Raw genomic sequence first — 22,756 nt, 5'->3', positions numbered from 1 at the left:
GGTCTACATGCTCCAGAACAGGGCTGTTGAGAAAAACTCAGCAATGCCCTGCTGCCACAGAGCTGGCTGCAGAGAGATCCACACTCTCTTTGGAAAAGGTTTTTCGTTTCACACAGCCAAGTTCAGGATTTGTTTCCCCTTTAGGAAAAAAAAGTTGTATAAGATGATACAACTGGCATTTTAGGGTATTGGTGGAAGGCTCAGAAACTTTGGTGTCTTTTGTGCAAGTGAAATAAAGTAAGACTCTAGCTAAGGTGTTCCTGCCCCATTGCTATTTCTTGACTTTAGCCTAAGACTCTCACTCTGGGGCAGAGGGGCCCAATTCAGAACAGTGCAAGTGGGCTCCTCTAAGTTTGTGATGTGCCTGTGCTGGATCCACAATCACCTTGTGCCATGACATTTGGTCCACCAGAAGAATCTCTTTTCAGTTTTGTAGTCAGGATTTGCTGTCCAACTACAAAGACCATATTAGTCCTTAAGGATTAAAAGCTCAGGCCCTATGCCAATAAACAAATCCAATGGAAGCTGAAGCACGAGCAACCACCCCCCACAGGCAGGCATCCAAACACAGGGGTTTCTATCTAAAGGAAACTCTGCATGAACAGCTAGTACAAGGACTTGCAGGAAACAAAAGTGACCTGGGTCCTAGACCTCACCTTTCAGAGATGATGCACAAATTCTGATGTGCAGGAAAGAATCCACTGGCAATGGTAGGAGGCTTCAGAAATTAGGCCATTTGGCCTAAACACATTTCCCTCAGAAAACCACTTCACTAGCAGGCTCATCTTGTACAAAAGGCAGGATTTGCCAGTGAATTCTGTTCTTTGCCCATAGACATCTGCATAGCCTCCCCCCACCCAGTTTTTAAACATTATTTAAATGACAAGGATTCAACTACAACAGGAACCCACTGAGCAGATTCAATAGCAGCTCTTCCACACCAGACTCGGGGAACAATGGATGAACTGCACAAGGACTGGCACAACAACAGCAGAAGTTTTAGGGGCCAGAGACGGAGAAATCTCATTCTTTTGGATCTTAAGCCTAATTTCAAACATACCTTTTTGCAAACTTCTCCTGTCCTTGCATTATTAACAGACAGACATATAAAACTCTCAAGGAAGAGATGCAGTAAGCACAAAGGAAACATGATGCAAAACATTCTGCTTTTCAGCTAAAACCAGAGTCAGCTGTATAAGCTGGTTTGCATGCCAGAAGCTAGTCGCTTACCACTCCTACAAAGAACCGCTTTTACATCAAAAGAGATGCCATTAAACAAGTCATTTTGGACAGGCAGCATTTTTCAGCAATTGAGCAATGGTCCACAGTATGAGAAGCAGCAAGAGCCTTTTATTTGCTGTATAATTAGTGTCATTAGAAATATGATTGGTAAAAAAGAAAAAGAAAAACCAACATACAAGTCCACACAGAAAGGAACGCTTCATAAAAACCAAAGAGCGCTGAAGTGATCACAGTGGTGAAGACTGAAAGAAAAGGTTGGTTTTTTTAAAGTATTCCAAGAGTTCTGGACAGTAACAACTTTTTTTGGCCACTGAGATGGTAACAAGTCTTCCTACTACTTTGCATCAGTATCCTCCACCACCCTTGCCGGACTGCTAGCTCCAAGTGACTTCAGTGTGCTGTAGAGTTTGAGAAGGGAACTAAACACAAGATCAGTTTGCATTAGTCAACGGCTTCCATGCAACTGTTCTGCACATGCAAAGGCATAAAACTTACTCAGCAAACACTATCATCTCAAAAATCACTTCAAGTCATCACAATGCTTCACTTGGTTTAATTCCTGTGTTTTCAAAAGGTGGTACTGCATAATTTTTTTTAACAACAACATGAACCTCCTCCTCCTCCCACCCAACAGAAAGTCTCTTTCATCTTTGAAACAGAATGACTTTCCTGCGACATTGAAATGACCAGACATCGGTGACTCGTGACAGTAACACACTGTGTTTCTGAAGCAAGAGGTTGCCACAACAATTATTTGTAAACATTATACCCACAACAGTAAGTACATCAAAATCCCACACTTTCCACCTTCAAATAAACCACAGAACTTTGACATGAAATACATAAAAAGTTTATTATGTAGGTACCCCATTTTGTTATCTGGAGGAGAGAGAAAAAAAAATATCTGAGGCAACAGTTGGGTGCAGTACAGAGAAGCAAAGCAATATACAGTAGCTGCACACAGCTTGATTGGTTTCAGATCACAACTAAATACTCTTACTATGACCGTTAGTACAGAAATGTTCTGTAAGTAGAAAAATGAGAAGTATTACTCTCATGCTGTACAGTCTTATGTCTCTTGGGTAGAAAAGAGCAACTGATTGAGTTTGAATCTTTCACGCCCAAATCTTTCACACCAACTCGCTCGGCTGTTGCCTCTGGAATGTTCAGCACAAAGGTTAAGCTCCAGACATAATTTAAGTGCTTTTCATGTGCAAACTGTTACTGGCTAAAGCTTTCAAAGTACATTTAATTACAGATATGAACACCCTGTAAAGATATGAGGATATGATAGCAGACCCAGAGGCCAATACAGATTTTTTTTAAGAGAAATGCTATGTTCCACTGCAGTAGTTCTAGTCCCTGATTAGGTCCTTCCAAAGAGAGGGCTTATTTCAATTGTAGGAGATAGACCACTCTTTGACAGAAGCATCATGGGATGTTGTTACCAGAGTATGTTCATCCAACCACGCCAAGCCGCTTACATGATGTAGTCTGTGAGCATCTGTATGGCAGCACAAAACAACAGAGTTAGGAAAGCCAGGCTGACTTCAGCACTTACTCCAAATGTGATTTTCAGCATTAAATACTAGTGGTATATTTTAAAAGTGACTGCAACTAAGAGTTCTGGCTGCTGTAGCCAGGAAGAAATGAACATAAAGGCTAAATTAGTTTGGGGACATTTAAAGCCTCTCACTGTTAGTTCAAGAAGAGGTGCTGTACTGGATTTCAACCAGCAACTTTCAAAAGTAAGATGTGGAGGAAAACATACCTGGTATCTTGACTCTGGTCTCTGGATCACTTACAGTCCAAACATACACCATCATGTCCATGCCCCCAGAAGCAAAGTGTTCATTGTCTGGTGACCAGGCAATGCAAACAACTTTTGCATGATGTCCATAAAAGACATTATGTTCCTATTTGAAAGGTAGACATACAGTGTTGTTTTATTTCATTAAACTACTCCAGGAAATCCCTTTTAACACATAGCATCACAACAAGCTACTGCAAGACTTCAGACAATGTACATCCGAAGTAGAGATGGATGTTATAAATATAAGGCAGAAAATGGTGCTACCACTTGGTTTAAGCATTCACCAGGCAAACAAACCAAAGCTTTTGTAAAAACTACCAAGACTTTTCTATGAAAGCTGGACCTGTAAACTGCATGTGCAACAAATCACTTCTTGCTTGGAGGCCTTAAGAATAGCTCCACAGATTTCAAAAAAGCAAAATTCTTTCAGTTTTATCCAGAAAATGAAATGCTTTTGTTGAATTCCATCCTGCATTTATTTTAGTGTGGTTTCAGCCAAAGCTTAATGACTTTACAGGCTGATACACATTATTGACTGCTCTGCTGAACAGTGGAAATTGCCCAGTGTTTGGTTCTTGGTTGAGAGACACTGGACTGAAAGGAGAAGCAAAATTCCCTGCCCTAATCATAGAATGTATCCCTTTCATTGCTTAGATTTTACCATTGAACTGTGTGCCACAGCCAGCACAACTTTATTGCCCAGTCTGTTTTATTTACTTCATTAAAGGTTATTGCACTGTACTATTCTCAAACTGTGCCTGTACTCCTATCCATTTTACAGAGACAAATTCTCCAGCAGGCAGGCATGGATGTTGTTGTTTTTTCCAACACACTGGGGATTCAGCTGACCCAAATAAGGAACCTGCATACTTCACAATCTTTTCTATGTAACTACTGCTAGCCTGTGGAAATGCAACCCCTGCTCTGATGTGTTTATTAGATGGGTTTGAGTGTTTTCCCAGTATCCAGCCTAACAGTGTACATTTATTTCCTCACCTATTCCTATCATCTGGAGGCTTCACACAGGCTGCTGTGGAAAGCAACACCAAATGAAAATAGCAGGTCGACAGTCACAGAAACACCAAATACACATCAACAATTAGGTCTCACTAGCTACACTACATTTCACCTCAACAGATTTGGAGGTGAGATACCAGTCAGTTGGCTTCTGAACAAACAAAAGTCCCAGTACAACCATTCTTACCGCATAGCCATCAGCGACACTGAAGACGGTGACAACTTTGTTTGCATCACAGACTGCAAGAAAGGCACCATCGTGAGAATATGCCAGGTCAGTAACAGGACCTTTAGCTTCCAAAGTCTTCTCATCATTTTTCAAAGTGGTTCCTTGGATTGAATACAAATGGACATTGCCATCCTGCAAATAAATAATAGAAAGAGGAAGGTTTATTCCAGGCACTTAGTTTTTTTTGCATCAATTCTACCTGGTAGTGCTGATCTTCAGTAGTTTAAAGAACCTGACTCGAGTAAAAATAATTTGACAACTTAAAAACAGCAAATATAAGCTAAAATATTTAAATCAATGTTAGGTCACACTGGTGGGAGAACTTGGGGTATGGAAGCTCAGGAATACCAACTACAGAGCTAGTAAGTTCTTACAAACTGCCACCTGCTACTTCAAGACTACACACCTAATGCTGTTAAATACTTCTTTTACCAGTTCCAGTGTTCAAAGTAGTATAATTATAGGAAGGGTAACCTTACCGCTCCTCCCACTGCTGCTGTACCTCCTCCGGGGTGAATGGCTACAGCTTCTGGCTCGTAGCCAAGGTCATCAATTGCAAAACATTTTTTCTTATCCTTCATCAAGACAATCTGTAAATGAAAAACAGAAACTAAGACAAAGTGCCTTAAACATACTCATGACATGACCAGACCACACTGCTTAGTCACAAGTAGAAAACCGCTCTGACTGCTGAGAATTTTACAGTTTTCTGATCTTAAGGGAACAGATTAATTCCTGTTTGGAAAAAAACCCACACATAAAAACACAATAAAAATGAAAGGAATTCCTAGATTTGTTGAGTAACTAATCTGCAGTACTGGAGTACTTGTGTGTTCTAAATTAGGCAGTGCAGGGCATGCCCTACTGCCTTCAGCTTCGCCTCATTTGGTCTGAACATGAAAGAAACGTGGATCAAACAGTATTTTTAGCAATGCCTAGTCCCTTCCTGCTTCACTACTGAAGGAAGGCAGGCAGAGCCAAATTAGTAACAAGTTAATACTTCAGTGTTAAATTTTAAGGGCTACTTCCTATACAGTTCTGTACTCTGGAAAACTGAAGTAAAAACTCAGATGGACAACACTACCAAAAGTCCCAACAAAACAGCATTCATAAAGAAGTCATAAATCTCTAGAAATATGCTTTGATCCAAGCTAGTTTTGGTGCAATTTCTGGGTTTGCATGATCTCAGTACTACTGACAAGAAAGTAGAGCTACCTATGTTGTACAACAGCATTAGTTAATTGGTTAGTTGGATTAGAAGTAAAAAAAACACAAACAAAACCAACACCCAGGCTGTAGCCTTCTGGCACAAAGCTGAACTGATGAAAATCCAGATGCATCCACAGTAGGGACCATGTAAAATTTAGAACTATACATAAAACAGGATGCAAAAAGGCAAGTCTCAAGTATCCTGCTGATTTATACTCCCCATAGCTCTTACTAGGAAATTCAGCAATGTGCAAGGGGATCCCACACTAATAGGTTTGTCAGAAACCATCACATTACCATGCACAGCATTATTACCAAAGCATTTGTGTTGATAATCCACAAGTTAATACTTACTTGTCCAATGCACAGGACTACAGTATAACCACCAGGACCCACAGCTAAACATTTTGGTTGAACATCCATTTTCACAGCATCCTGGCTACTGAAGAAGGTATGCCAAGGTGGAAGAGCAGGAAGACCAAAGAAGAAAATTATCCCATGCCTACCATAATTTACAAGTGCCTATTCAAGTCATCATCCACTAGTGACCAAGAACATGCAAAATTTAACTTTTTATATCTGTAATAACCTGCAAAGTTTCCTTCTGATTAGTGTTTAAAGCATTAGCATCTTGATCAGGTAGTACACCTTCAAAGCAAAAGTCAGGATGACTATATTAGAGTCTAACTTTTCTAACGAGGTGACCTTAATAGGATTCCTTTTTGCTTCAGTTGTGGTTTTCATGAAGAAACAGCTGTGTCCCACCCCTTCCAACCACACTTATTACCAATATCCATAGGTATTTATTAACTACCCCACATGAACCCTTCCCTTAAGCAAGCCATCTGATACAAGGCAGATCTCTATCTAACATGTGGAAGGGATGAGACAAACTGCAAAGTCTGGAACGTGTTTCTTGCAAGGCTGGTACAGCAGTCATTTCTACAGTTTCCATGGTAACTTAAAACCTGAGTAAATTGTAGCACAAAATTCCATATCATATAAGTTAACAAAACTCGTGCTGTAAAATAATCAGAGCAGCACTACTAGAATAAAAGGCAAGATTTTAACCAACCTGTAATCCCTCTTGCTAAGGCTGGTGTAGCGCACAGTGTCATCCATACTGCAGGTGACTAGCTGATCCATTTCATCCACTGCCATTCTAGAAACCTGGTTTGTATGGCCTTTCCCAGAAAAGCCATCATTCTCTCCAGTTTCAGAATCCCAATAATGTGCATCATAGAATTAAGGAACATTTGAAGATACTGTTGAGAGTCTTTAGTTTAACTCACAGCTCAAAACCAGTGTCAGCTACAGCACACTGCCCATTCTAGGACCACAAAAATGATCAGAGGACTGGAATACCTCTTCTATGAAGGAAGGCTGAGAGCTGGGGTTGTTCAGCCTGAACAAGAGAAGGCTCTGGGGATACCTTATTGCAGCCTTTCAATACTTAAAGGCCTATAAGAAAGATGTCTCAGACTTTTTTGCAGGGCCTATTGCAATAGGACAAGGGGTGATGGTTTTAAACTAAAAGAGGGGAGATTTCAACTAGATAGAAGAAAGAGTATTTTTCACACTGAGGGTGATAAAACACTGGAACAAGTTGCCCAGAGAGGTGGTAGATGTCCTATTGCCATAAACATTCAAAGTGAAGTTGGATGGGCCTCTGATCAACCTGATCTAGTTAAAGATGTCCAGCCCAGGGTGGGGCTGGATTACATGACCTTTAAGGTCCCTTCCAACCCAAAATATTCTATCCTTCTGTTGTTTTGAGTATCTCCAGAGATGGTATGAGCTCCCTGGGCAACCTATACTAGGGCTCAACCAATGTCTGATGTTCTATAATGAGCTAAATAACCTACTACAAATAGTAGCAGAGACTATTAGCATTATGTGTGAAAACAGGAAATACTTTTCAATGAATTACAGCTATGAGCTATGGCTTTCCCTAATAACACCATCAGTTTAAATTATTCACACGGTGCTACAGCTTTGCAAAGAAAGGAGACTTCTATCTAATGGTTTATGCCACTGTGACACCATTTTACTGCATCACAGCAAGCAGGATGCAGGATTGAAATTATTTATAAGCTTCAGAAGACTAAAGAAAAAAAAAAGCCAGGAGCCTTCTAGCTGAACACATCCCAGCCTCACCCTTCAATGTGCCCTTTGGGAACCAGGCTGCATTCCCTGTGTTTTCCTCCAGAAACCAACAGGGTTGAAATAGTCTCAAAAGAAGTACAAGTTCTCTTCAGTGGTGAGAAAGTCTAATGACAATTGGGACACAAAATAAAGGACACAAAGAGCCACAGAAATACAAAGCCCACACCTTAATGCAAACGAGGGAAAAACTCAACAGCAAAGAGAAATGCATGTTAATGGGTGAGAGACAGATCAACAGGAGCTTATCTTTCTTGTTCTGAACATCTAGAAAGCAAGATACCTAACTTTCAGCACAGAATACAGTCTGCCTATTGTATAGAACAGCAAGAGACATCATTCTTTCTATACAGGTAAAACACAATTTGTAGCAAGTTGCAAGTTGCTAATTTACTTGCCCTTCCATACTACCTACTACAGTGACACTGGAAGTTAAGACCTAGCTTGTATTGATCAGTCAAGTTTAAAGGCAGCCAGTAAAATAGGAAAATCAAGGGAAAAGAGAAATAAACTTAAGATGTAATTCACTTGTGTCCAATAAACAAGGTTTTGGCAAAGCTTTTTTCTTCTCCTTCTCCTAATGAGTTCTCTCAGACAGTTCTCTCCCCACAGCCAATCTCACCATCGCTCAAAGGATATTAATATGACCGTCGTTACTTCCAGAGTAAATGTAGGACTTGCCACCATTTTTATGCACTGTAAGACACTGAATTGATTTACTATGACCCTGTGAATAGCAGGCAAATAATAATTATTGACAGGCAACTTTTCATCTTCACATATACATAAATCAAACCTATTTTAGAAGGGTAATGGGCTATTCAGAAACAGCATTTTATTCACAAGTTATTAAAAAACAACACATCCAGACCACACAAAAAGAATCACTGAGCATAAAAATCACTGATTAGCAGCATAGATATTTAGCTGTTGCAGTGTAGTTATTCCCAGGTACTGCTCCTTGAAAAGAAGCAGTAAGCACAGTGAATATCCTCATTAGCCTACTGGGCCAGAATACCTTTGGGACCTTTTCATGGACAAAGTTTGCTTTTCAGGCACTTTGATTGAAGGAAAAGGACTAAATATGGTCATGTACCCACATAAGTGCTGTGATTATAGCAGCAATAGTAGGAATCTGGGACGTCTGTTTCTAGTTCATGTAAAAATGTAAGTTCCCGTGAGAGTGCTCTGACAGTGAACTCCTTAAAGCCTAAAATAAAGCTCACTTGCACAGTAACCCTGGTCACCTTGTCCATAATACAGTATCTCCAGTAGAAGGAGGCATTACTGGTAATCTTCTATGTTTCATTTCTTTTCTCATCTCAAGAAAGTTTAAAAGCTGTGAAAGCTAAGCTGATAGTCTTAATTGAAACCAAAATCAGTCTGTGCATTTGCACAAAGCACAGTATCATGCAGGTGACATTTTAATTCCTTGACTCATGTGACTTATAAGGGTCTGGCACACACACCTTATCTGGCAATGATAATTTAACAAAGCCATTTTCCAAGAGTTACAATCCCATTGAGACAACTTCAACCACAGAGCCATTTATTGCAGCAACTGGTGCAACAACTGAAGTTTAACCTACCTTTATGACACGTAAAGGCTTGTTTGGATTGTTCTTGTCCAAATAATTGATATAGCCAGAGAGGGAGATAGACAGTAAATGGTCTTTCTGCCACAAGCAACCCAGCTGCTGATCCAGCACATTTGATCCCATGTTAAAAGTACTGACAACAGAATTAGCACCAACATCCCAGATTTTAGCAGTTTTATCTCCAGAAGCAGAAAGCAACTGACTGCTGTCAGGGCTCCAACTAATCTGTGAAAACAAATGTCAGCACAAGATAGTGAATGCATTTATTACTGCAAGGTTTCCCAGCCCATTAACTTGGTAATGAAATACCACAGACCATTTGCACAAATGAAGGGATACTCACAGCATAAATACCTCCATCATGAGCTTTGCCTCCACCAAGAGCACACACTTTCTCTCCAGTCTTCCCATCATAGACAAAAATCTTAAGAGAACACATAGACATGACTTGAAGGGAAAAGCAGGAACAGAAAAAACAGCCAAGAACTGCAACACTGTTACTTCCACTGCTCAGATCATTCTTGTATTCTATGGCATGCTTGCAGGTTTATCAAACACAATCACAGTAAGCCACTCTGTACATTAGATGCTGACATGAGAAATTCTGGAAGATGTTATATTTTTGACTCTTGCTGTGACAGCAGTTGCTCAGCACTGCAGCCATGGGAATCTGCCTTTTAAGGAGGAGGAGCTACCTATGGTGTCACTGTCAAACCTGCCCTTATCAGTAGGGAGTACACATGGAGCCAGCCAGCTGCTACCTATGAGTTCAGCATTTCAGCCAGACTTCTCAGAATCCTAACAAGGATTATATATATATAGAAACAAAAAAATTCTACTCAATTCCTGCCAAAACAACCTGGAAGAGCAGCAATATGCCAGGGATGGGGAAAAAAAGCTGAATGGGAATAGTGTGGTTGGTGAATTGTTACAGCTTTATAGGATACTTCAAAATGTAAGATAGTAATTTCTTCGCACAAAAAAGAAGCAGCACCACAGATTTTACAATCATTCTCAAAATGGATAAGAAAATCTTATGCTAAAATCACTACCAAGAGAGTGTCCTTGTTTTTTTTTTTTACCTGGCCATCTGCACTGGCTGTAGCAAATCTGTTCCCATCAGGAGAAAACCTCACACAGTTCACAAACCGTGTATGGTCCTGCAGGAAAATAGTAAGTATCAGCGCACCAAATTCAGAACAGATCTTTTTACATAGAAGATAATCCAGTAACAAAAGAAGGACTCATCAGTCATAAATTAGTCATAAATTAACTGTGTAGGAAATGCCTCCTGTAGAGAATTGCCATGCAGCAAGTCTAGGCTCTATGGGAAGAGGATCCTGGGGATCGAGGCCAGCCCAGGGAAGAATCTGTCAACAGTACTGCTGTAGTTCAAACAAATTAGCACAGAAACTGAAAGAGTATATAATTTCAGGGACAAGTAGGAAAAAACCCTCAGCTGCAGCCTAGATGCAAACATGGATTTCTTCCCATCTGGTCACTGAATTCCTCTGCAGTGTTCTTGAGATTTTGACTCCTCTATAGAACTAAATTTTAGACACAGAATAGTACTTCACCATTCTTACTGTAAAAGACACAGGCTGGAATTCCATTTCTGGGTGCCTGCTTTAGTGGTAGCTCTGTGAAGTAACCAGGCAAGACTGATGTATGCTCCCCAAATAGACTACTTACCAGTAGGAGAATATTCAAACCATGCTAACTAGAAGACATGTGTTAAATAGGGAAGCACCACAATGAGGCCAAGGCTCCCATGCAAAGAGATTTGGAAGACTATTTTTAGTATTATGAAAGGCAGGTTCTAACCTACTTTCCTTAACTACAGATTTATTTGTTTTTTCCTGATGATACCTCAACCTCTAAACTAAACCATGTAATAGCCTGCAACAGAATTGTATATATCCACTCAAATATTACTTTAAAAAGGAAGATTGTATCACATACTGGTCTAAACAGCACTTGTAAGCAATTCAGTTCTGAAAGAACCAGCTTAGCAAAATGCAAGTATCAACTTAAGTTCAGAAATATATTAAGCAACTACATCATTTCATTGGCTTGCAGAGCTCAAAACAATTCCTTTTCTAGAACTGGAATGAAATCCTTCCTAAAGGGAGTGTATGAAGACTACTCAAGGCACATAATTGTGAAAATGAAAAGCCTACTACTGTGTGCTTAAAAATAAGAACTCAGCATTTTCAGTGTTCTGTTGCAACAACATTGAGCATCTCTGACGTAGTATTTTTGAGGCAAGAGACATCTTCTGCCATCAGAAACAGCTGCAGAAGCTTTAGGCATTTTGTTTTCTTTGCCTTCAAGTGACAATGAATGTCTTAAATCAGAGAATGGCTTAGATTAGAAGGGCCTTGTTTAATTTACATAAGAGATTTTAACTAGTGTAATAAGAAACAATGTTAAATGGAATATGGAAACAGAAGTTACATACCCACGCCTTGCTGTAGAAATCATTTATGCTTTCAAGTATCTGCACTCACCCTTTCTAAACTGCCCTGGGATTTCAGATTTGAGCACTAGTAAGCAGATTGGAAAATTCTGTTCACACCACCACATTTCTTGACTCAGGCACCTTGGAGAGTATTAAGAAATTCTGCACTGGGAAGCAGAGCTCAGAAAACACCAGTAGGGCCAAGGAAATATTCTGCTTTTTAAGTTATGAAAGAGGATTAAGAGCCAAAAAAAATATATATTTAAAACATGCTTCAGATTTTGCTCTTAATTATGTTTCCTTGTCCTGAGACAGGCCTTCAGCTATACTCAGATTTAAGAAAGCCACTCAGTAACCAACCTCGCCTCAAAAGGGGGAGCTAAGAGCTTTTCTTATAACACCTATTTGTGACATGAGCTGCAGGCTCCTTGCAAAGCTTTCAACTTGCTGCACAGTTTAAACAGAGCTGCATCTGAACTTAAACTCACACTTAATGTAAACTTGAACTTGAATGGCGGTCCCTCAAAGAAAGCAGCACAGTTGTCATCACTGCCAGTTGCCAGACGATATGGTCTCGTTTGTTTGATGTCCACGCTATTGATCACTTTGTTGTGCCCAGTAATCTCGCCAACAGAAGAACCACTATCCCACAGGAACACTGCTCCAAATCTAGTTAGGAAAGCACACAATAACTACAGTTCATAGAAGTTACATGTAGATTAACTCCTTCAGCATCTGCAAACGGCAGATTTGACTGCACTCAAAAGAAATTAGGTCATCTCGTTAATCTCATGCGAGTGCCATCATAGCTCCCTGAAGGCTATTTGAGATCCCGTTCTTCAATAGGAGACATTTGCTGAAGAACAGACAAACAAATTTCATGTATAAAGGCTTTAAAATTCAGAAATGAGGATATTCTTCATTAAGTCTGTTGATTTATAAAAGAAAGCAGTTAAGTTATTCCATCTGCCCAGTCACTGCACAGAATGCCGAAAGCCAGGATAACAATGACATCAAATCACTGATCTGATTATTTAGCCTAGATTGGGTACCATCACTTCTACAGCTATTATTACTTCAAGGTTTTAGGAACAAGATTTCTAACAGCATTTTTGTCAGTTCTTACAAATTGCCTTTAAAAAAAATGTAAAAAGGTGTAATCAATACAGTGGCATTAGCCTCTGAGAGCACCGCTATCAAAAAGGCTTCTATAGAATCACTTCAGCAAAATTCTAGACTGAAAGTGCATCCACCTAAGAGGAAACTGGCAGCGTTTGAAGTAGGACAGCAAATATACATAGTATCTACCCAGGGACTGGTGAGGGTTGAAGGAGGGATAGAGGACAAAAGTCTCTCTCAAATACCAGTACATGATGGTGATGGAAGGGAAAAAAAATTCACAGAATTATTGAGGCTGGAATAGATCTCTGAGATCATCAAGTCCAGCCTATGACCTAACACCACCTCAACTAGACCGTGTCACTAAGTGCCACATCCAATCTTTCCTTAAGCACCTCCAGGGATGGCAACTCCACCACTTCCATGGGCAGTCCATTCCAGTGTCTGATTACCCTTTTTGTGAGGAATTGCTTCCTAACATCCAACCTAAACCTCCTCTGGCACAGCTTCAGGCCATGCCCTCTCATTTTGTCACAAGTTGCCTAGGAGAAGAGCTTGACCTCCACCTTACTACAACTTCCCTTCAGGTAGTTGCAGAGTATGATGAGGTCCCCTCTCAGTCTCAACAACCCCAGCTCTCCCAGCCTCTCCCCATAAGACTTTCCCTCCAGTCTGGTGCAGGGAGTCAAACAACAGGACCACACCATGGTTTTCAGACATACAGGCATAAGACTGCCTGGTCTAGACTCCACCTTTAAGACTTAGTCTTTAAACATTAAAGGACACAAACCTGACTGTAATGGGCACCTTGTTTAGTCAGATAAGGACAACTGGCTGTGATTTTCATTTCATTACCATAAGGTCTAAGAATATGGCATGCTGCTGAGACACAAAATTCTGACACTATTTTTTTTACTTGATTGAGTAAGTCCTCTCAATTTGAGAGGAGTGAAAGAAGAGGGAGAATTGTCTTGTGATTCTCTCTTCCTACTCTATCAGAATTAGACCAAAAAAAAATCCACTAAAAGGCATACTAAACAGCTATCACTGCACATAATACCTACCTCTTAAAACCAAACAAGTCCCACACCATTTTTAAACTGAGCAACTCTAACAGCACTGTATTTTCCAAGTAGTTTCACAGCTGTCATATATTGCATAAAGAATTATGCTGCAGAACAGCACAACCTGAAGCCTAAACAGGCAACAAGCCATGACTTTCTAAAGAGCCAGCCTTGTTAAAATACAGAGGTCTACAGCATGTGTGTTGTATGCATGTGTATGTAAATACACACAGGCAGAAACACATAAGAATTACTCACTTTTCCCTTCCTTCTCCAACCACAGCAATTCTCTTGCTGTCTTCAGTCCAGGCAAGGTCCTTTATTTTTCCTGCAAATGGCTGATATTCGTACTTCAGGAGATGCTCCTTCTGTGTTGTATCCCAGATTCTCAGCTTTCCAGAGACATCTGCCATAACAAAACAGCATTACTGTTGTTTCAGCATGAGTTGGTCACGTCTCAGTAATCTGCTAGGATACAGACTTTCAGCTACACTGAACACTTGCATTAGAGACCTATTAGCTTACCCTATTACAAACACTACAAATCACCTCATTTAGGAATAATGAAGACTACACCTGTTTCACTGAATTATGCTTTTAGCCAGACATGCAGCAATAAATGACAGAGACAACTTTTACAGATATGTGAAGAAACTGCACAGTAAGAGAGTATGAACTCTACTGCTATCAGCTGGTATGTGGCAAGAATCTGTTACACCAAAAAGGCCCAGCCAACTTAAACCAGTGTCCCCTCCCCAGCAGCTACAAGACAGCTTACCCACCTGCACTGGGAGGCAAGCTACTCTACAGCTACAGAGAGAGCAATCTGGTGGACAGTGGCTGACACAAATTCATAGCTCAGCTTTTCTGTACCTGCAAAGCAAGCCTGTTTTGCATACAAATACCAGGTGTATGCAGACATAGACTTCTCATAGCACTTGATTCATGCACACTCATTGGCATACTTTTTCTACACAGAAGCATGTATGCACTTAGTGCCAAGTATCCACATGCAACACTATCTGGATTATTATAAAGGAATCTAACAGACTATTGGTAATGTCACTAGCAGCAAGCAGAGCACAGGTCATAGCAATTTAAGACTTAATACAATGACATTCTCCTTGCTCACTCTTTTCTCTCAGCAGCCTTAAAGCTTGCTTGTATTTAGAGCAATTACTGTGGGGCAGTATTTTAATCAGAGGAATTGTTCCATACAGACAGGTTTGCAAACCTCTAATGAAACTCATGCAAATTCTGTGTGTATTAGACCCTCATAGAAGTTCCTGTGCTAAAACATAAACCTCTCACCTCTGCAGAACGTTTGAGTTATGTTCCCTTTTTACTGGTGCATCTTTGCAGCTCAATTTAAACATATAGCAACCCTGTATCTTTGGGACCTCATCATGGACTCATCTCTACTGCTAAGAGGACAGATGCAGAATCCTTCATTTTACTTAGAGAATTTACTATTGAACCAGAATTTTAATGTGGACTTCAAAATCTAATTGTTTGCTCCACCTATTAATAGATAGGCTACATATAGGTTTAACTTTGTGGTATCTCCCATTACTACATCTGCTATGGCTGCAAGAAATCACCATAAAAGCCACAAAGCTTATTGCCAAGGGTCTGTCTCACCAAGCACATGAAATATTAATGCAGGTTGCACAGATAATGCAGATTTATAGACAGAGAAATGAATCTTATATGTTATACTTAGAAACAGCTTAAACAGCCTGGTGCTATCTTCAGACCCCATGCTCAGCAGTATCATAAAACTATTTATAAATGACATGCAGAAGACACTTTTTAAGGGAAATATTGCAGCCTAGACTTATTGACTTGGGTATGACAAGACAACTTCTGAAATAAGGCAACTAAACACTCTGCTAGGAATAAGGAGCTTCCTTAAGATGACCATTAATGAACACCTTCACAGATCAGGCTGTGTCTATATTATTGAAATCTACAAAGCTGCAAGGACAAGAGAGATGGTTATTCTGAGGATTAGGTACAGCACAAACCAAGAACATCAGGTCTGTAGAATAAAGACTACAAACTGGATTTCAAGAAGGTATTCAATTTGACATATGGTTCACACACAAAACTGAGCCAAGAAAATCCTGGCTCTGGTTGGTTCCTTCCAGACAGGGAGAAAAAAAATTACAGAAAATGCTATGCTATCACTGTTCTTAAAGGTTCCTCATTACTCAGAGGATACATATTCTAATATTGCTTTCTGAGACTCAGCAAGCCAAAAAGGATAGAGCATTTTTAAAAGCAGTGTTCCCTTTAAATTGCCAAGAGAAAAATTCCCATTCTGCTAAGAGCTGTGCCCAAGTCTGGACTCAGCTTCTGAGGGGGCCATATTCAGAATGCTTTATTTTCAAGTATATCACTTACAAATTATTCCTGTATTTAGACATATTACTTTCTTTTGAAGCATTTCTAACTGACAATGGGAAGCTGATTTAAAAAAAATATCCATAGATTAACTGTAATTACTTGTTTAAAATGAAACTTTGGTAAGGTATTTATCACTTTAGTATGGTATTTATCAACTGTACACTAGTACTCCTGAAGAACAGATCAATTGTTTGAAGCAAGCTTCTGTTAAAAAGGGTTTGGTTAGTCAGTGCTGAGTCAAAAAACTGAAACCATTTCTCCCAATAATCCATGAAAATCAAGCTGTAGAAGTAGAAATTCACATCACCCATTGTCAGACTATTAATTCATGTGCATTACATGAAAACTGAGAATCAGCCTCTTTCCCTGCTAACTTACCAAAGAAAGCTGTTTTACTTCAGTTTACAAGTGTAAGAAAATCATGGTAAGCCTTGCCAAGTTCAGTCAGGAAGAAAGGAGGAGGGGGGAAAAGCCAACCAATACCAACAAAAGAGTATACCCTCTTCTAGAATCCCCTCCCCTGCTCCCAGAGTATCACAGTTTGTTAATAAACAGAAACAACAGTCCTCTGTTTCAGAAGTAACTTTTCATTCTGCTGCATGAACACCAGCAATTCATTACACTAATATTTGTTCTCTTAATATAATGAATATTGAATTCCTAGCTTCAAAGCATTGAAGTTCATTTTCAGAAGTTTAATTTGTTTGTTTTAAATAAGTTCTTAAAATACCAAGAATGTCACTAAACTCACTGCTTTAGAAAGAGGGCAGAGAAACAACCACAGAAAAGATTCCTCCCTCAGGCATCTACACATAATTTCACTGAAGCACATCACACTGTGTATGTTCTGCAGATACATGTGAAGCATTAGTAGTTTTGCCAGTAAGTTTTGCACTGAGCACTTCAACAGCTCTGTCCACAGATCTCATGCAGCACACACTGATACTTTACCTCCAGATGCTATGTAGAATCCACTGGGAGCATACTTGGCAACTACAACCTGATGGGCATGCTCAGTGTAGATGTCAGCAATTGCAGGATTCTAGTTTAAAAGGTTAAAAAAAGAGAGTTACTAAACTGGTTTTTTTTTGGTTTTCTAAGGAAAAAAGTAATCAGACATTCAAAGATAATATTCAGAACTTGTCCTCATGCTCCTTCCCTCTGTCCTTCCCTTCTGGCTTAAGTTCATCTAAAATTGAGAAGCACAGTCTAGATTGCACAACACTGCTGACCAGTATTAGAAAAACACCAGGCTGATTTCTAGCATCTGAGAAAGTATTTCCTTTAACAGCCAGAATGGCTGTGACCCTTTCCTCTCCAATACCACATGAAAGGCAGAAAAACACTCTCCAGAATAACAGGCCAAGGACTGGGCTTCCTTTTTTATGGGGGAGGCCCAGGTAAGGCAGTTCCCCAAGCAGAATACTGATCATAAGCTGTGCTTTGCAAAACACGTCCAAAAGTTCCACTATAGCTGAGTGCAAGAATTCAGCATGCAGTTAACCAGACTGCATGGCTGTTACTCACCACCATGTACTCAAGATTATTCAGTAACCAATGAGGGGTGCAAGGCTTGCTCTTTGTTGCCAGTTGCAATCCAGTTAAAAAGTTAATAGACAAGTACAGGAAAAGATGTTTTCCCTAGAGTCAACAGTTGTAGTGGGATTCTGAAAGAAACCCACTGCCACTCCATCACAATTTTCTCTCTTCAGCCTTCAACATTTTTTCAGAAGCTTAAGGCAAGGACAATAGAAATGACTCAGTGGCTCAGCATATCAGCAGTGCTACACTACAGAGGTGTCATACAAATGAAAATAAGGATGACACCAAGGCAAAATCTTCTCTCAATATTAATAGTATATAAAAAAAGGCATTCTGAACCCTTTCCAAATAGAGTGCATATATGTTGCTACTGTAATACTTTCCTCTTTAGGATTTTTTTTTCTGTCAGTTAACCTCCTGTTCCAGAAACTTGACTCACATGGCTCATTTTAACTGCTAGAATTAATACAGATTTATTCAACCAAACCAGAAAGAACACCTGATGTTATGGTATGACTCAGCCATCCAATCAGGAAAAATTAAAACACCCGCTCTGTGTTAGAAAGCAGACAGTCTCCTGCTTTCAGGAGCAGTTCTGGCTGTTCCCTCTCAGGAGACACAGCTTACTCACACAAGAAGCAGCTCTTTTTCACTGCTTCTGTGCACTGCTTGAGTGCATTACAGCCCTACTTAAGTCACAATCATCTACATTTACAGCATACATGTCACTCTCTATTTTGTGGGCAACTGGATTTTATCTCAGCAAGATCATGTTTTCCCCACGCTATAGCTGCATGACCTGAAAGTTCAGGGAGCTCAAACACCCCCAGGTTTCATTAGTAGTGGCATACACTAGAACACTAGAAGCTGCTATTTAAAAGCAAGAATTTCCAAGAGTCCAGGAAGCTAAGATGAGAGGCTGGATTCAACACACTGACTTAAAAGGTTAAGTAAGAGTCCTAAATTTAAGGCAGAGTAAATAGATTCAGGAAAGCAGGTGATAATTTAGAGCTGTCAATATAAATGCTGTTTATTTGATAATATTATTTCTGCTTACAAGGTTAGTTTAACTTGTATGCTTTTCCTATCAAGGATCAAAATACTGCACTTCTAAAGAGATTTTAGGGCAAGATTATGTTGCTTGCTAGGATAAATGCAGTACCTAATGCTAGATTCAACAAGAGTGAGCTTATGTGGCTTATTTCAAACACTGAAACCAGAGACACATATGAAAGTGAGCAGTTGAAGCTCCAAGCTTCAAAGTAGGTTTAGACCCAAGAAAACAATACAATATTAATGATGTATGAAACCTTACAAACATCACCAATCCTTTTGGCTTTCCCAGAACTGTCCCAGGACTTTTTCTTGTTAAAGGAAGCCTCTAGCTCATGCTAGAGCTTGAGCATTAATCCTTGAACTCTATATTCATCACTACTGACTAGGTATAGTAGATAACTTCTGACTTGAGACAGGCGATTGCATTTTGATGACCTGGTTTTTTAATTAGAGCACAAGCACCCCATTGGAGGGCTGTTCACAGACGGATTACCCACCAACCTCCCAGTATTCCACTGGCTTGCTGCAAACTACTATACAGGCTTCTAGACTATTCAAAGAAGGCAGAGCTCTCAACTAGGAGCAGACATTTCCATGATGGGTTATGAACAATCTGCAATGTTCTCCAACACATAAACCATAGCACAAGCTCTGGTGAGTCTGTGTCAGTGCTACAATACATTCTGTAGCTGTCTGCAGAGCATCACCTGTCAATTATTAACAGTAGCAGACTCTAAGGTAAGTTTGTGTACTGACATCAATTACACCATAAACCTGCAGGGTTTATGACTTCTATTCTCAACGTCCTTTGAGCATTTAAGCAGTCTAAATTTGAACTCCCACAATCCCACCTTGCCTGTACCCAGATCATGCCATGCACTTTATGTTCTGGCTCACGCTGGGACTAATGCTTGCACTGGGCAAATCTTCAGCAAGCTAATTCAGGAAGATAAAAGCAAGTTGTTTTCTTTCAATTTAACCCCCAAAATAGGGCCAGAGGAGCATGCAATGACATTGCAAGGGAGGAGGAGATTACAAGCCATAGCTTGGGCAAAAACTGTAACTTAAGCAGAGTGGCTTTTCTCTCTTCTCTCATCACACTGTGTGCCACTACAGTGGTTAATTGGAGCTTCTGGTTTCAGAAAACTGAACTTTTCTTGACACCAAGAATGAAACACTAGTATAACAACATTATACTGAGACACTGAAACCAGAGTGCAAGCTCATTTTGGCTTTCAGTGGATGAATTTAAACTGATACCAAGCAAGAAGTTTGCAAAGAATTAAGTTATTAGTGGCATTTCTGTACTAAAGCTTGACAATGAAGAAATGTCTGAATATAGGAGGGGGCATAAGATAAATCAGGAAAACAGCTCACAGAAGTTCAGCTTACAAAGGTGATTTACAGAAGCAGCCATAAACAAATCCATTGTTGTGGAGACCTAAAAATTCCAGAGGGGTATGACCTGCCTTCCTTGCAGCTCTCCCCACTGCATGTCAAATCTGCAGCAAGAGGAAAGTAAATTTATGAAATGACTTCCTAAAAACCAAGCAGTTACTTTGAAACAAGGTATTTTTTTCTAATCCAGCCTTGACATGTAATGCTTCCTCCATACTTCATCCAAGGGATGCCATCTTTGATAAGAAATTATTTAAGTAACTGACTTTTCTCTTGTTACCACCAGAGAAGAAAAATCCCACACCTCCACATCACTGAAAACATTAACTGGGGCATTCTAATATTTAATCGGTGAGAAAAGCTCCCTGTGGCCAGGACTTAGAATTCAACCTGCAGACAGCTTGCTACAGAGTCAAGCAACTAGCAACTGTTTGGATTCCTGAAGTGTGTGGTTGGGAGAAAAAAAGCTACAGACGTAAGGGTTTACAAGTATTTCCACACTTCTCCTGTCTGCTAAAGGCCAAATACAGCAAACGGGAGAGTTCATTTATCAGGCAAGCGCTCAACTACATAATAGCTTAAGAAGACAAACAGGGCCAACCAGAATATACCTGTCTCTCGTCTATAAACCGTCTGCAAAGCCGGGGAGAGGGCTGCACGTTTTACTGAGATTTCCTACAGGTTTTTACAGTCGCTGCCCATGGTTTTATGCCTGAGTCATGCATCCTGCTCATTCCCCTGCTGCTGATCACAGATCTATGACCTCAATGGAAATCACTAAGTGTGAACCAAGCTCTCGCAGAAGAGGGGCTGCGAAAAAAAAATAAAAATGAAACTTAGCAAAAGCTCTATACTGTGAAACGTAATAAATTAGGATACATTACATCAATGTTTCTGATGACGACACATTTTCCATTGGTATAAAGAAAATTGTTGCCCTTAGGGTCACCTCCGATAATTTTGGAAACGCCTCGTTCAACCTGCGGGAGGCTGGCAAACACTTTTTCTGTGGGAAAAGCAGAGAGGAGGGGGAATGAAAACCAAAAGCCCGGTTAATTTCCGCCCGTTCCCGGGCACAGCCGACTAGACAACCGCCCTGCCGGCAGGCGCGGTCACTTGTTGCTGTCAGCGGGCTGAGGATCCGCCGGCTCCGCGCCCACCTCTGGGCCAGCGGTCCCTCGCCGGCGGGGCTCCCCACCGCCGCCGCCGCCCGGATTCCCTCCCTAGCCCGGCACCTCGCCGCTCCGGCCCCCTCCCGCTCCGCCTCGCCGGGAGCTTACTGATCTCGTACGGCATCTTCGCCCACTTGTTACTGCGGCGGGCGGTGGCGCTGGGAAGGAAGGGCTGGGAAGGGCGGCGAGCGCAGCCCCGCGCAGCGCAGGCGGACCGGCCTCTCGCTCCCGCGGCGCCTCAGCCCCGCGGCGCCCAGCGGCACGAACCAGGAAGCAGCCGCGCGGCCCGCCGCTCTCCCCTGCCTTTGACCATATATAGTCAACTCGGCTAGCGCCGCGCCGCTCCCCGCCAGCCCGCGCCCCACTCCCTCCCCCGGAAATGCCGTCGGCTCGGACGGGCCCGGCGGGGGCTGCACTGGGGCGGCTACAGGAGCCGGCCCCGCCCCAGCAGGGAGCTGTGCGCAGGCCGCGGCTGCCGGGCGGAATAGCCACGACGCGCGCCACACGGCGGCTCTGCCCGGCCTCGGGGTGGGCGCCGCCGGGCGGGCTGCGCATGCGTGGGCCCGTCCCATCCCCAGTGTGGGGCTCCGCGAGGCATGCGCGGGGGTGGCGCAGGCGCGGAAGCTGCGGTGAAGCCGTCAGGGAGCCGGGTTGGCGGGGCCATGTGTTTTCATCGTAGAGTCATTAAGGTTGGAAAAGACCTCTAAGATCAAGTCCAGCCGTCAACCCAGCACCACCGCGCCCACCAAACCATGTCCTGAAGTGCTATGTCTGCACAGGTTTTGAACACCTGCAGAGACGACAAGCTCACCACCTCCTTGGGCAGCCTATTGCAATCCCAGCCAGGACATTTCATCTAATCTCCAATCTAAACCTCCGCTGGCAAAACTTGAAGCCATTTCCTCTTGTCATATCACTAGTTACTTGAAAGAGGAGACTGACCCCCATGTCACTACAACCTCCTTACCAGTAGTTGCAGAGAGCAATGAGGTCTCCCCTCAGCTGGGTCCTGCTGCTCCTCAGGACTTGCCATCAAGAGCCTTCACCAGCTTTGTTGGGCTTCTCTGGACATGCTCCAGCAACTCAAATGTCCTTATAGCAAGGGGTCCTGAAGTGAACATAGTACTACAAGGTGTGGCCTCACCAGTGTCAAGTACAGGGATGAATTCATGCAGTTATGGGATGACTGGGTGAGTAAGGGAATCCAAATCTGAAGCAGTCTGGTAAGACTCAGCACAGTCTTCCTAGAGCTTTCATTTCTTAG

The 22,756-nt window shown here is 41.4% G+C and overlaps 1 protein-coding gene across 2 annotated transcripts; it reads right to left on the bottom strand.

Annotated features, from left to right (window-relative positions):
- Nucleotides 1–1,330: 1,330 nt before the first annotated feature.
- Nucleotides 1,331–21,850, bottom strand: WDR1 (WD repeat domain 1). 2 transcript variants are annotated; one of them, XM_068149479.1, is made up of 15 exons: nt 21,601–21,850; nt 21,205–21,326; nt 17,276–17,366; nt 14,174–14,321; nt 12,221–12,401; nt 10,354–10,431; nt 9,615–9,695; nt 9,263–9,496; nt 8,313–8,400; nt 6,586–6,742; nt 5,865–5,949; nt 4,781–4,891; nt 4,260–4,433; nt 3,014–3,158; nt 1,331–2,746 (listed from the first exon to the last, which is right to left on the bottom strand). In XM_068149479.1, the coding sequence occupies exons 1-15, from the start codon at nt 21,614–21,616 to the stop codon at nt 2,637–2,639; spliced, it is 1,821 nt and encodes a 606-aa protein (XP_068005580.1). In that variant the 5' UTR covers nt 21,617–21,850; the 3' UTR covers nt 1,331–2,636. The 2 variants fall into 2 exon arrangements, with proteins under 2 accessions (XP_068005580.1, XP_068005579.1); XM_068149478.1 differs by having other exon boundaries at nt 5,865–5,952; nt 21,601–21,847.
- Nucleotides 21,851–22,756: the final 906 nt, after the last annotated feature.

The sequence above is a fragment of the Melanerpes formicivorus genome, unplaced genomic scaffold, assembly GCF_026170545.1.
Source record: "Melanerpes formicivorus ecotype bairdi unplaced genomic scaffold, bMelFor1.0.p_v2 SCAF_18, whole genome shotgun sequence".
Taxonomy (NCBI): Eukaryota; Metazoa; Chordata; class Aves; order Piciformes; family Picidae; genus Melanerpes; species Melanerpes formicivorus.
The sequence above is the reverse complement of the archived record's forward strand: the minus strand, read 5'-3'. Positions and strand labels throughout refer to the sequence as shown.

Excerpts from the sequence above, each read along its gene's own strand:
- WDR1 (XM_068149478.1), bottom strand. Across the intron at positions 17,367-21,204 it reads TCGTCATCAGAAACATTGAT|AATCCTGCAATTGCTGACAT; the intron begins GTAATGTATCCT and ends CTTTTAAACTAG. Across the intron at positions 3,159-4,259 it reads GTGTCGCTGATGGCTATGCG|GAACATAATGTCTTTTATGG; the intron begins GTAAGAATGGTT and ends CCTTTCAAATAG.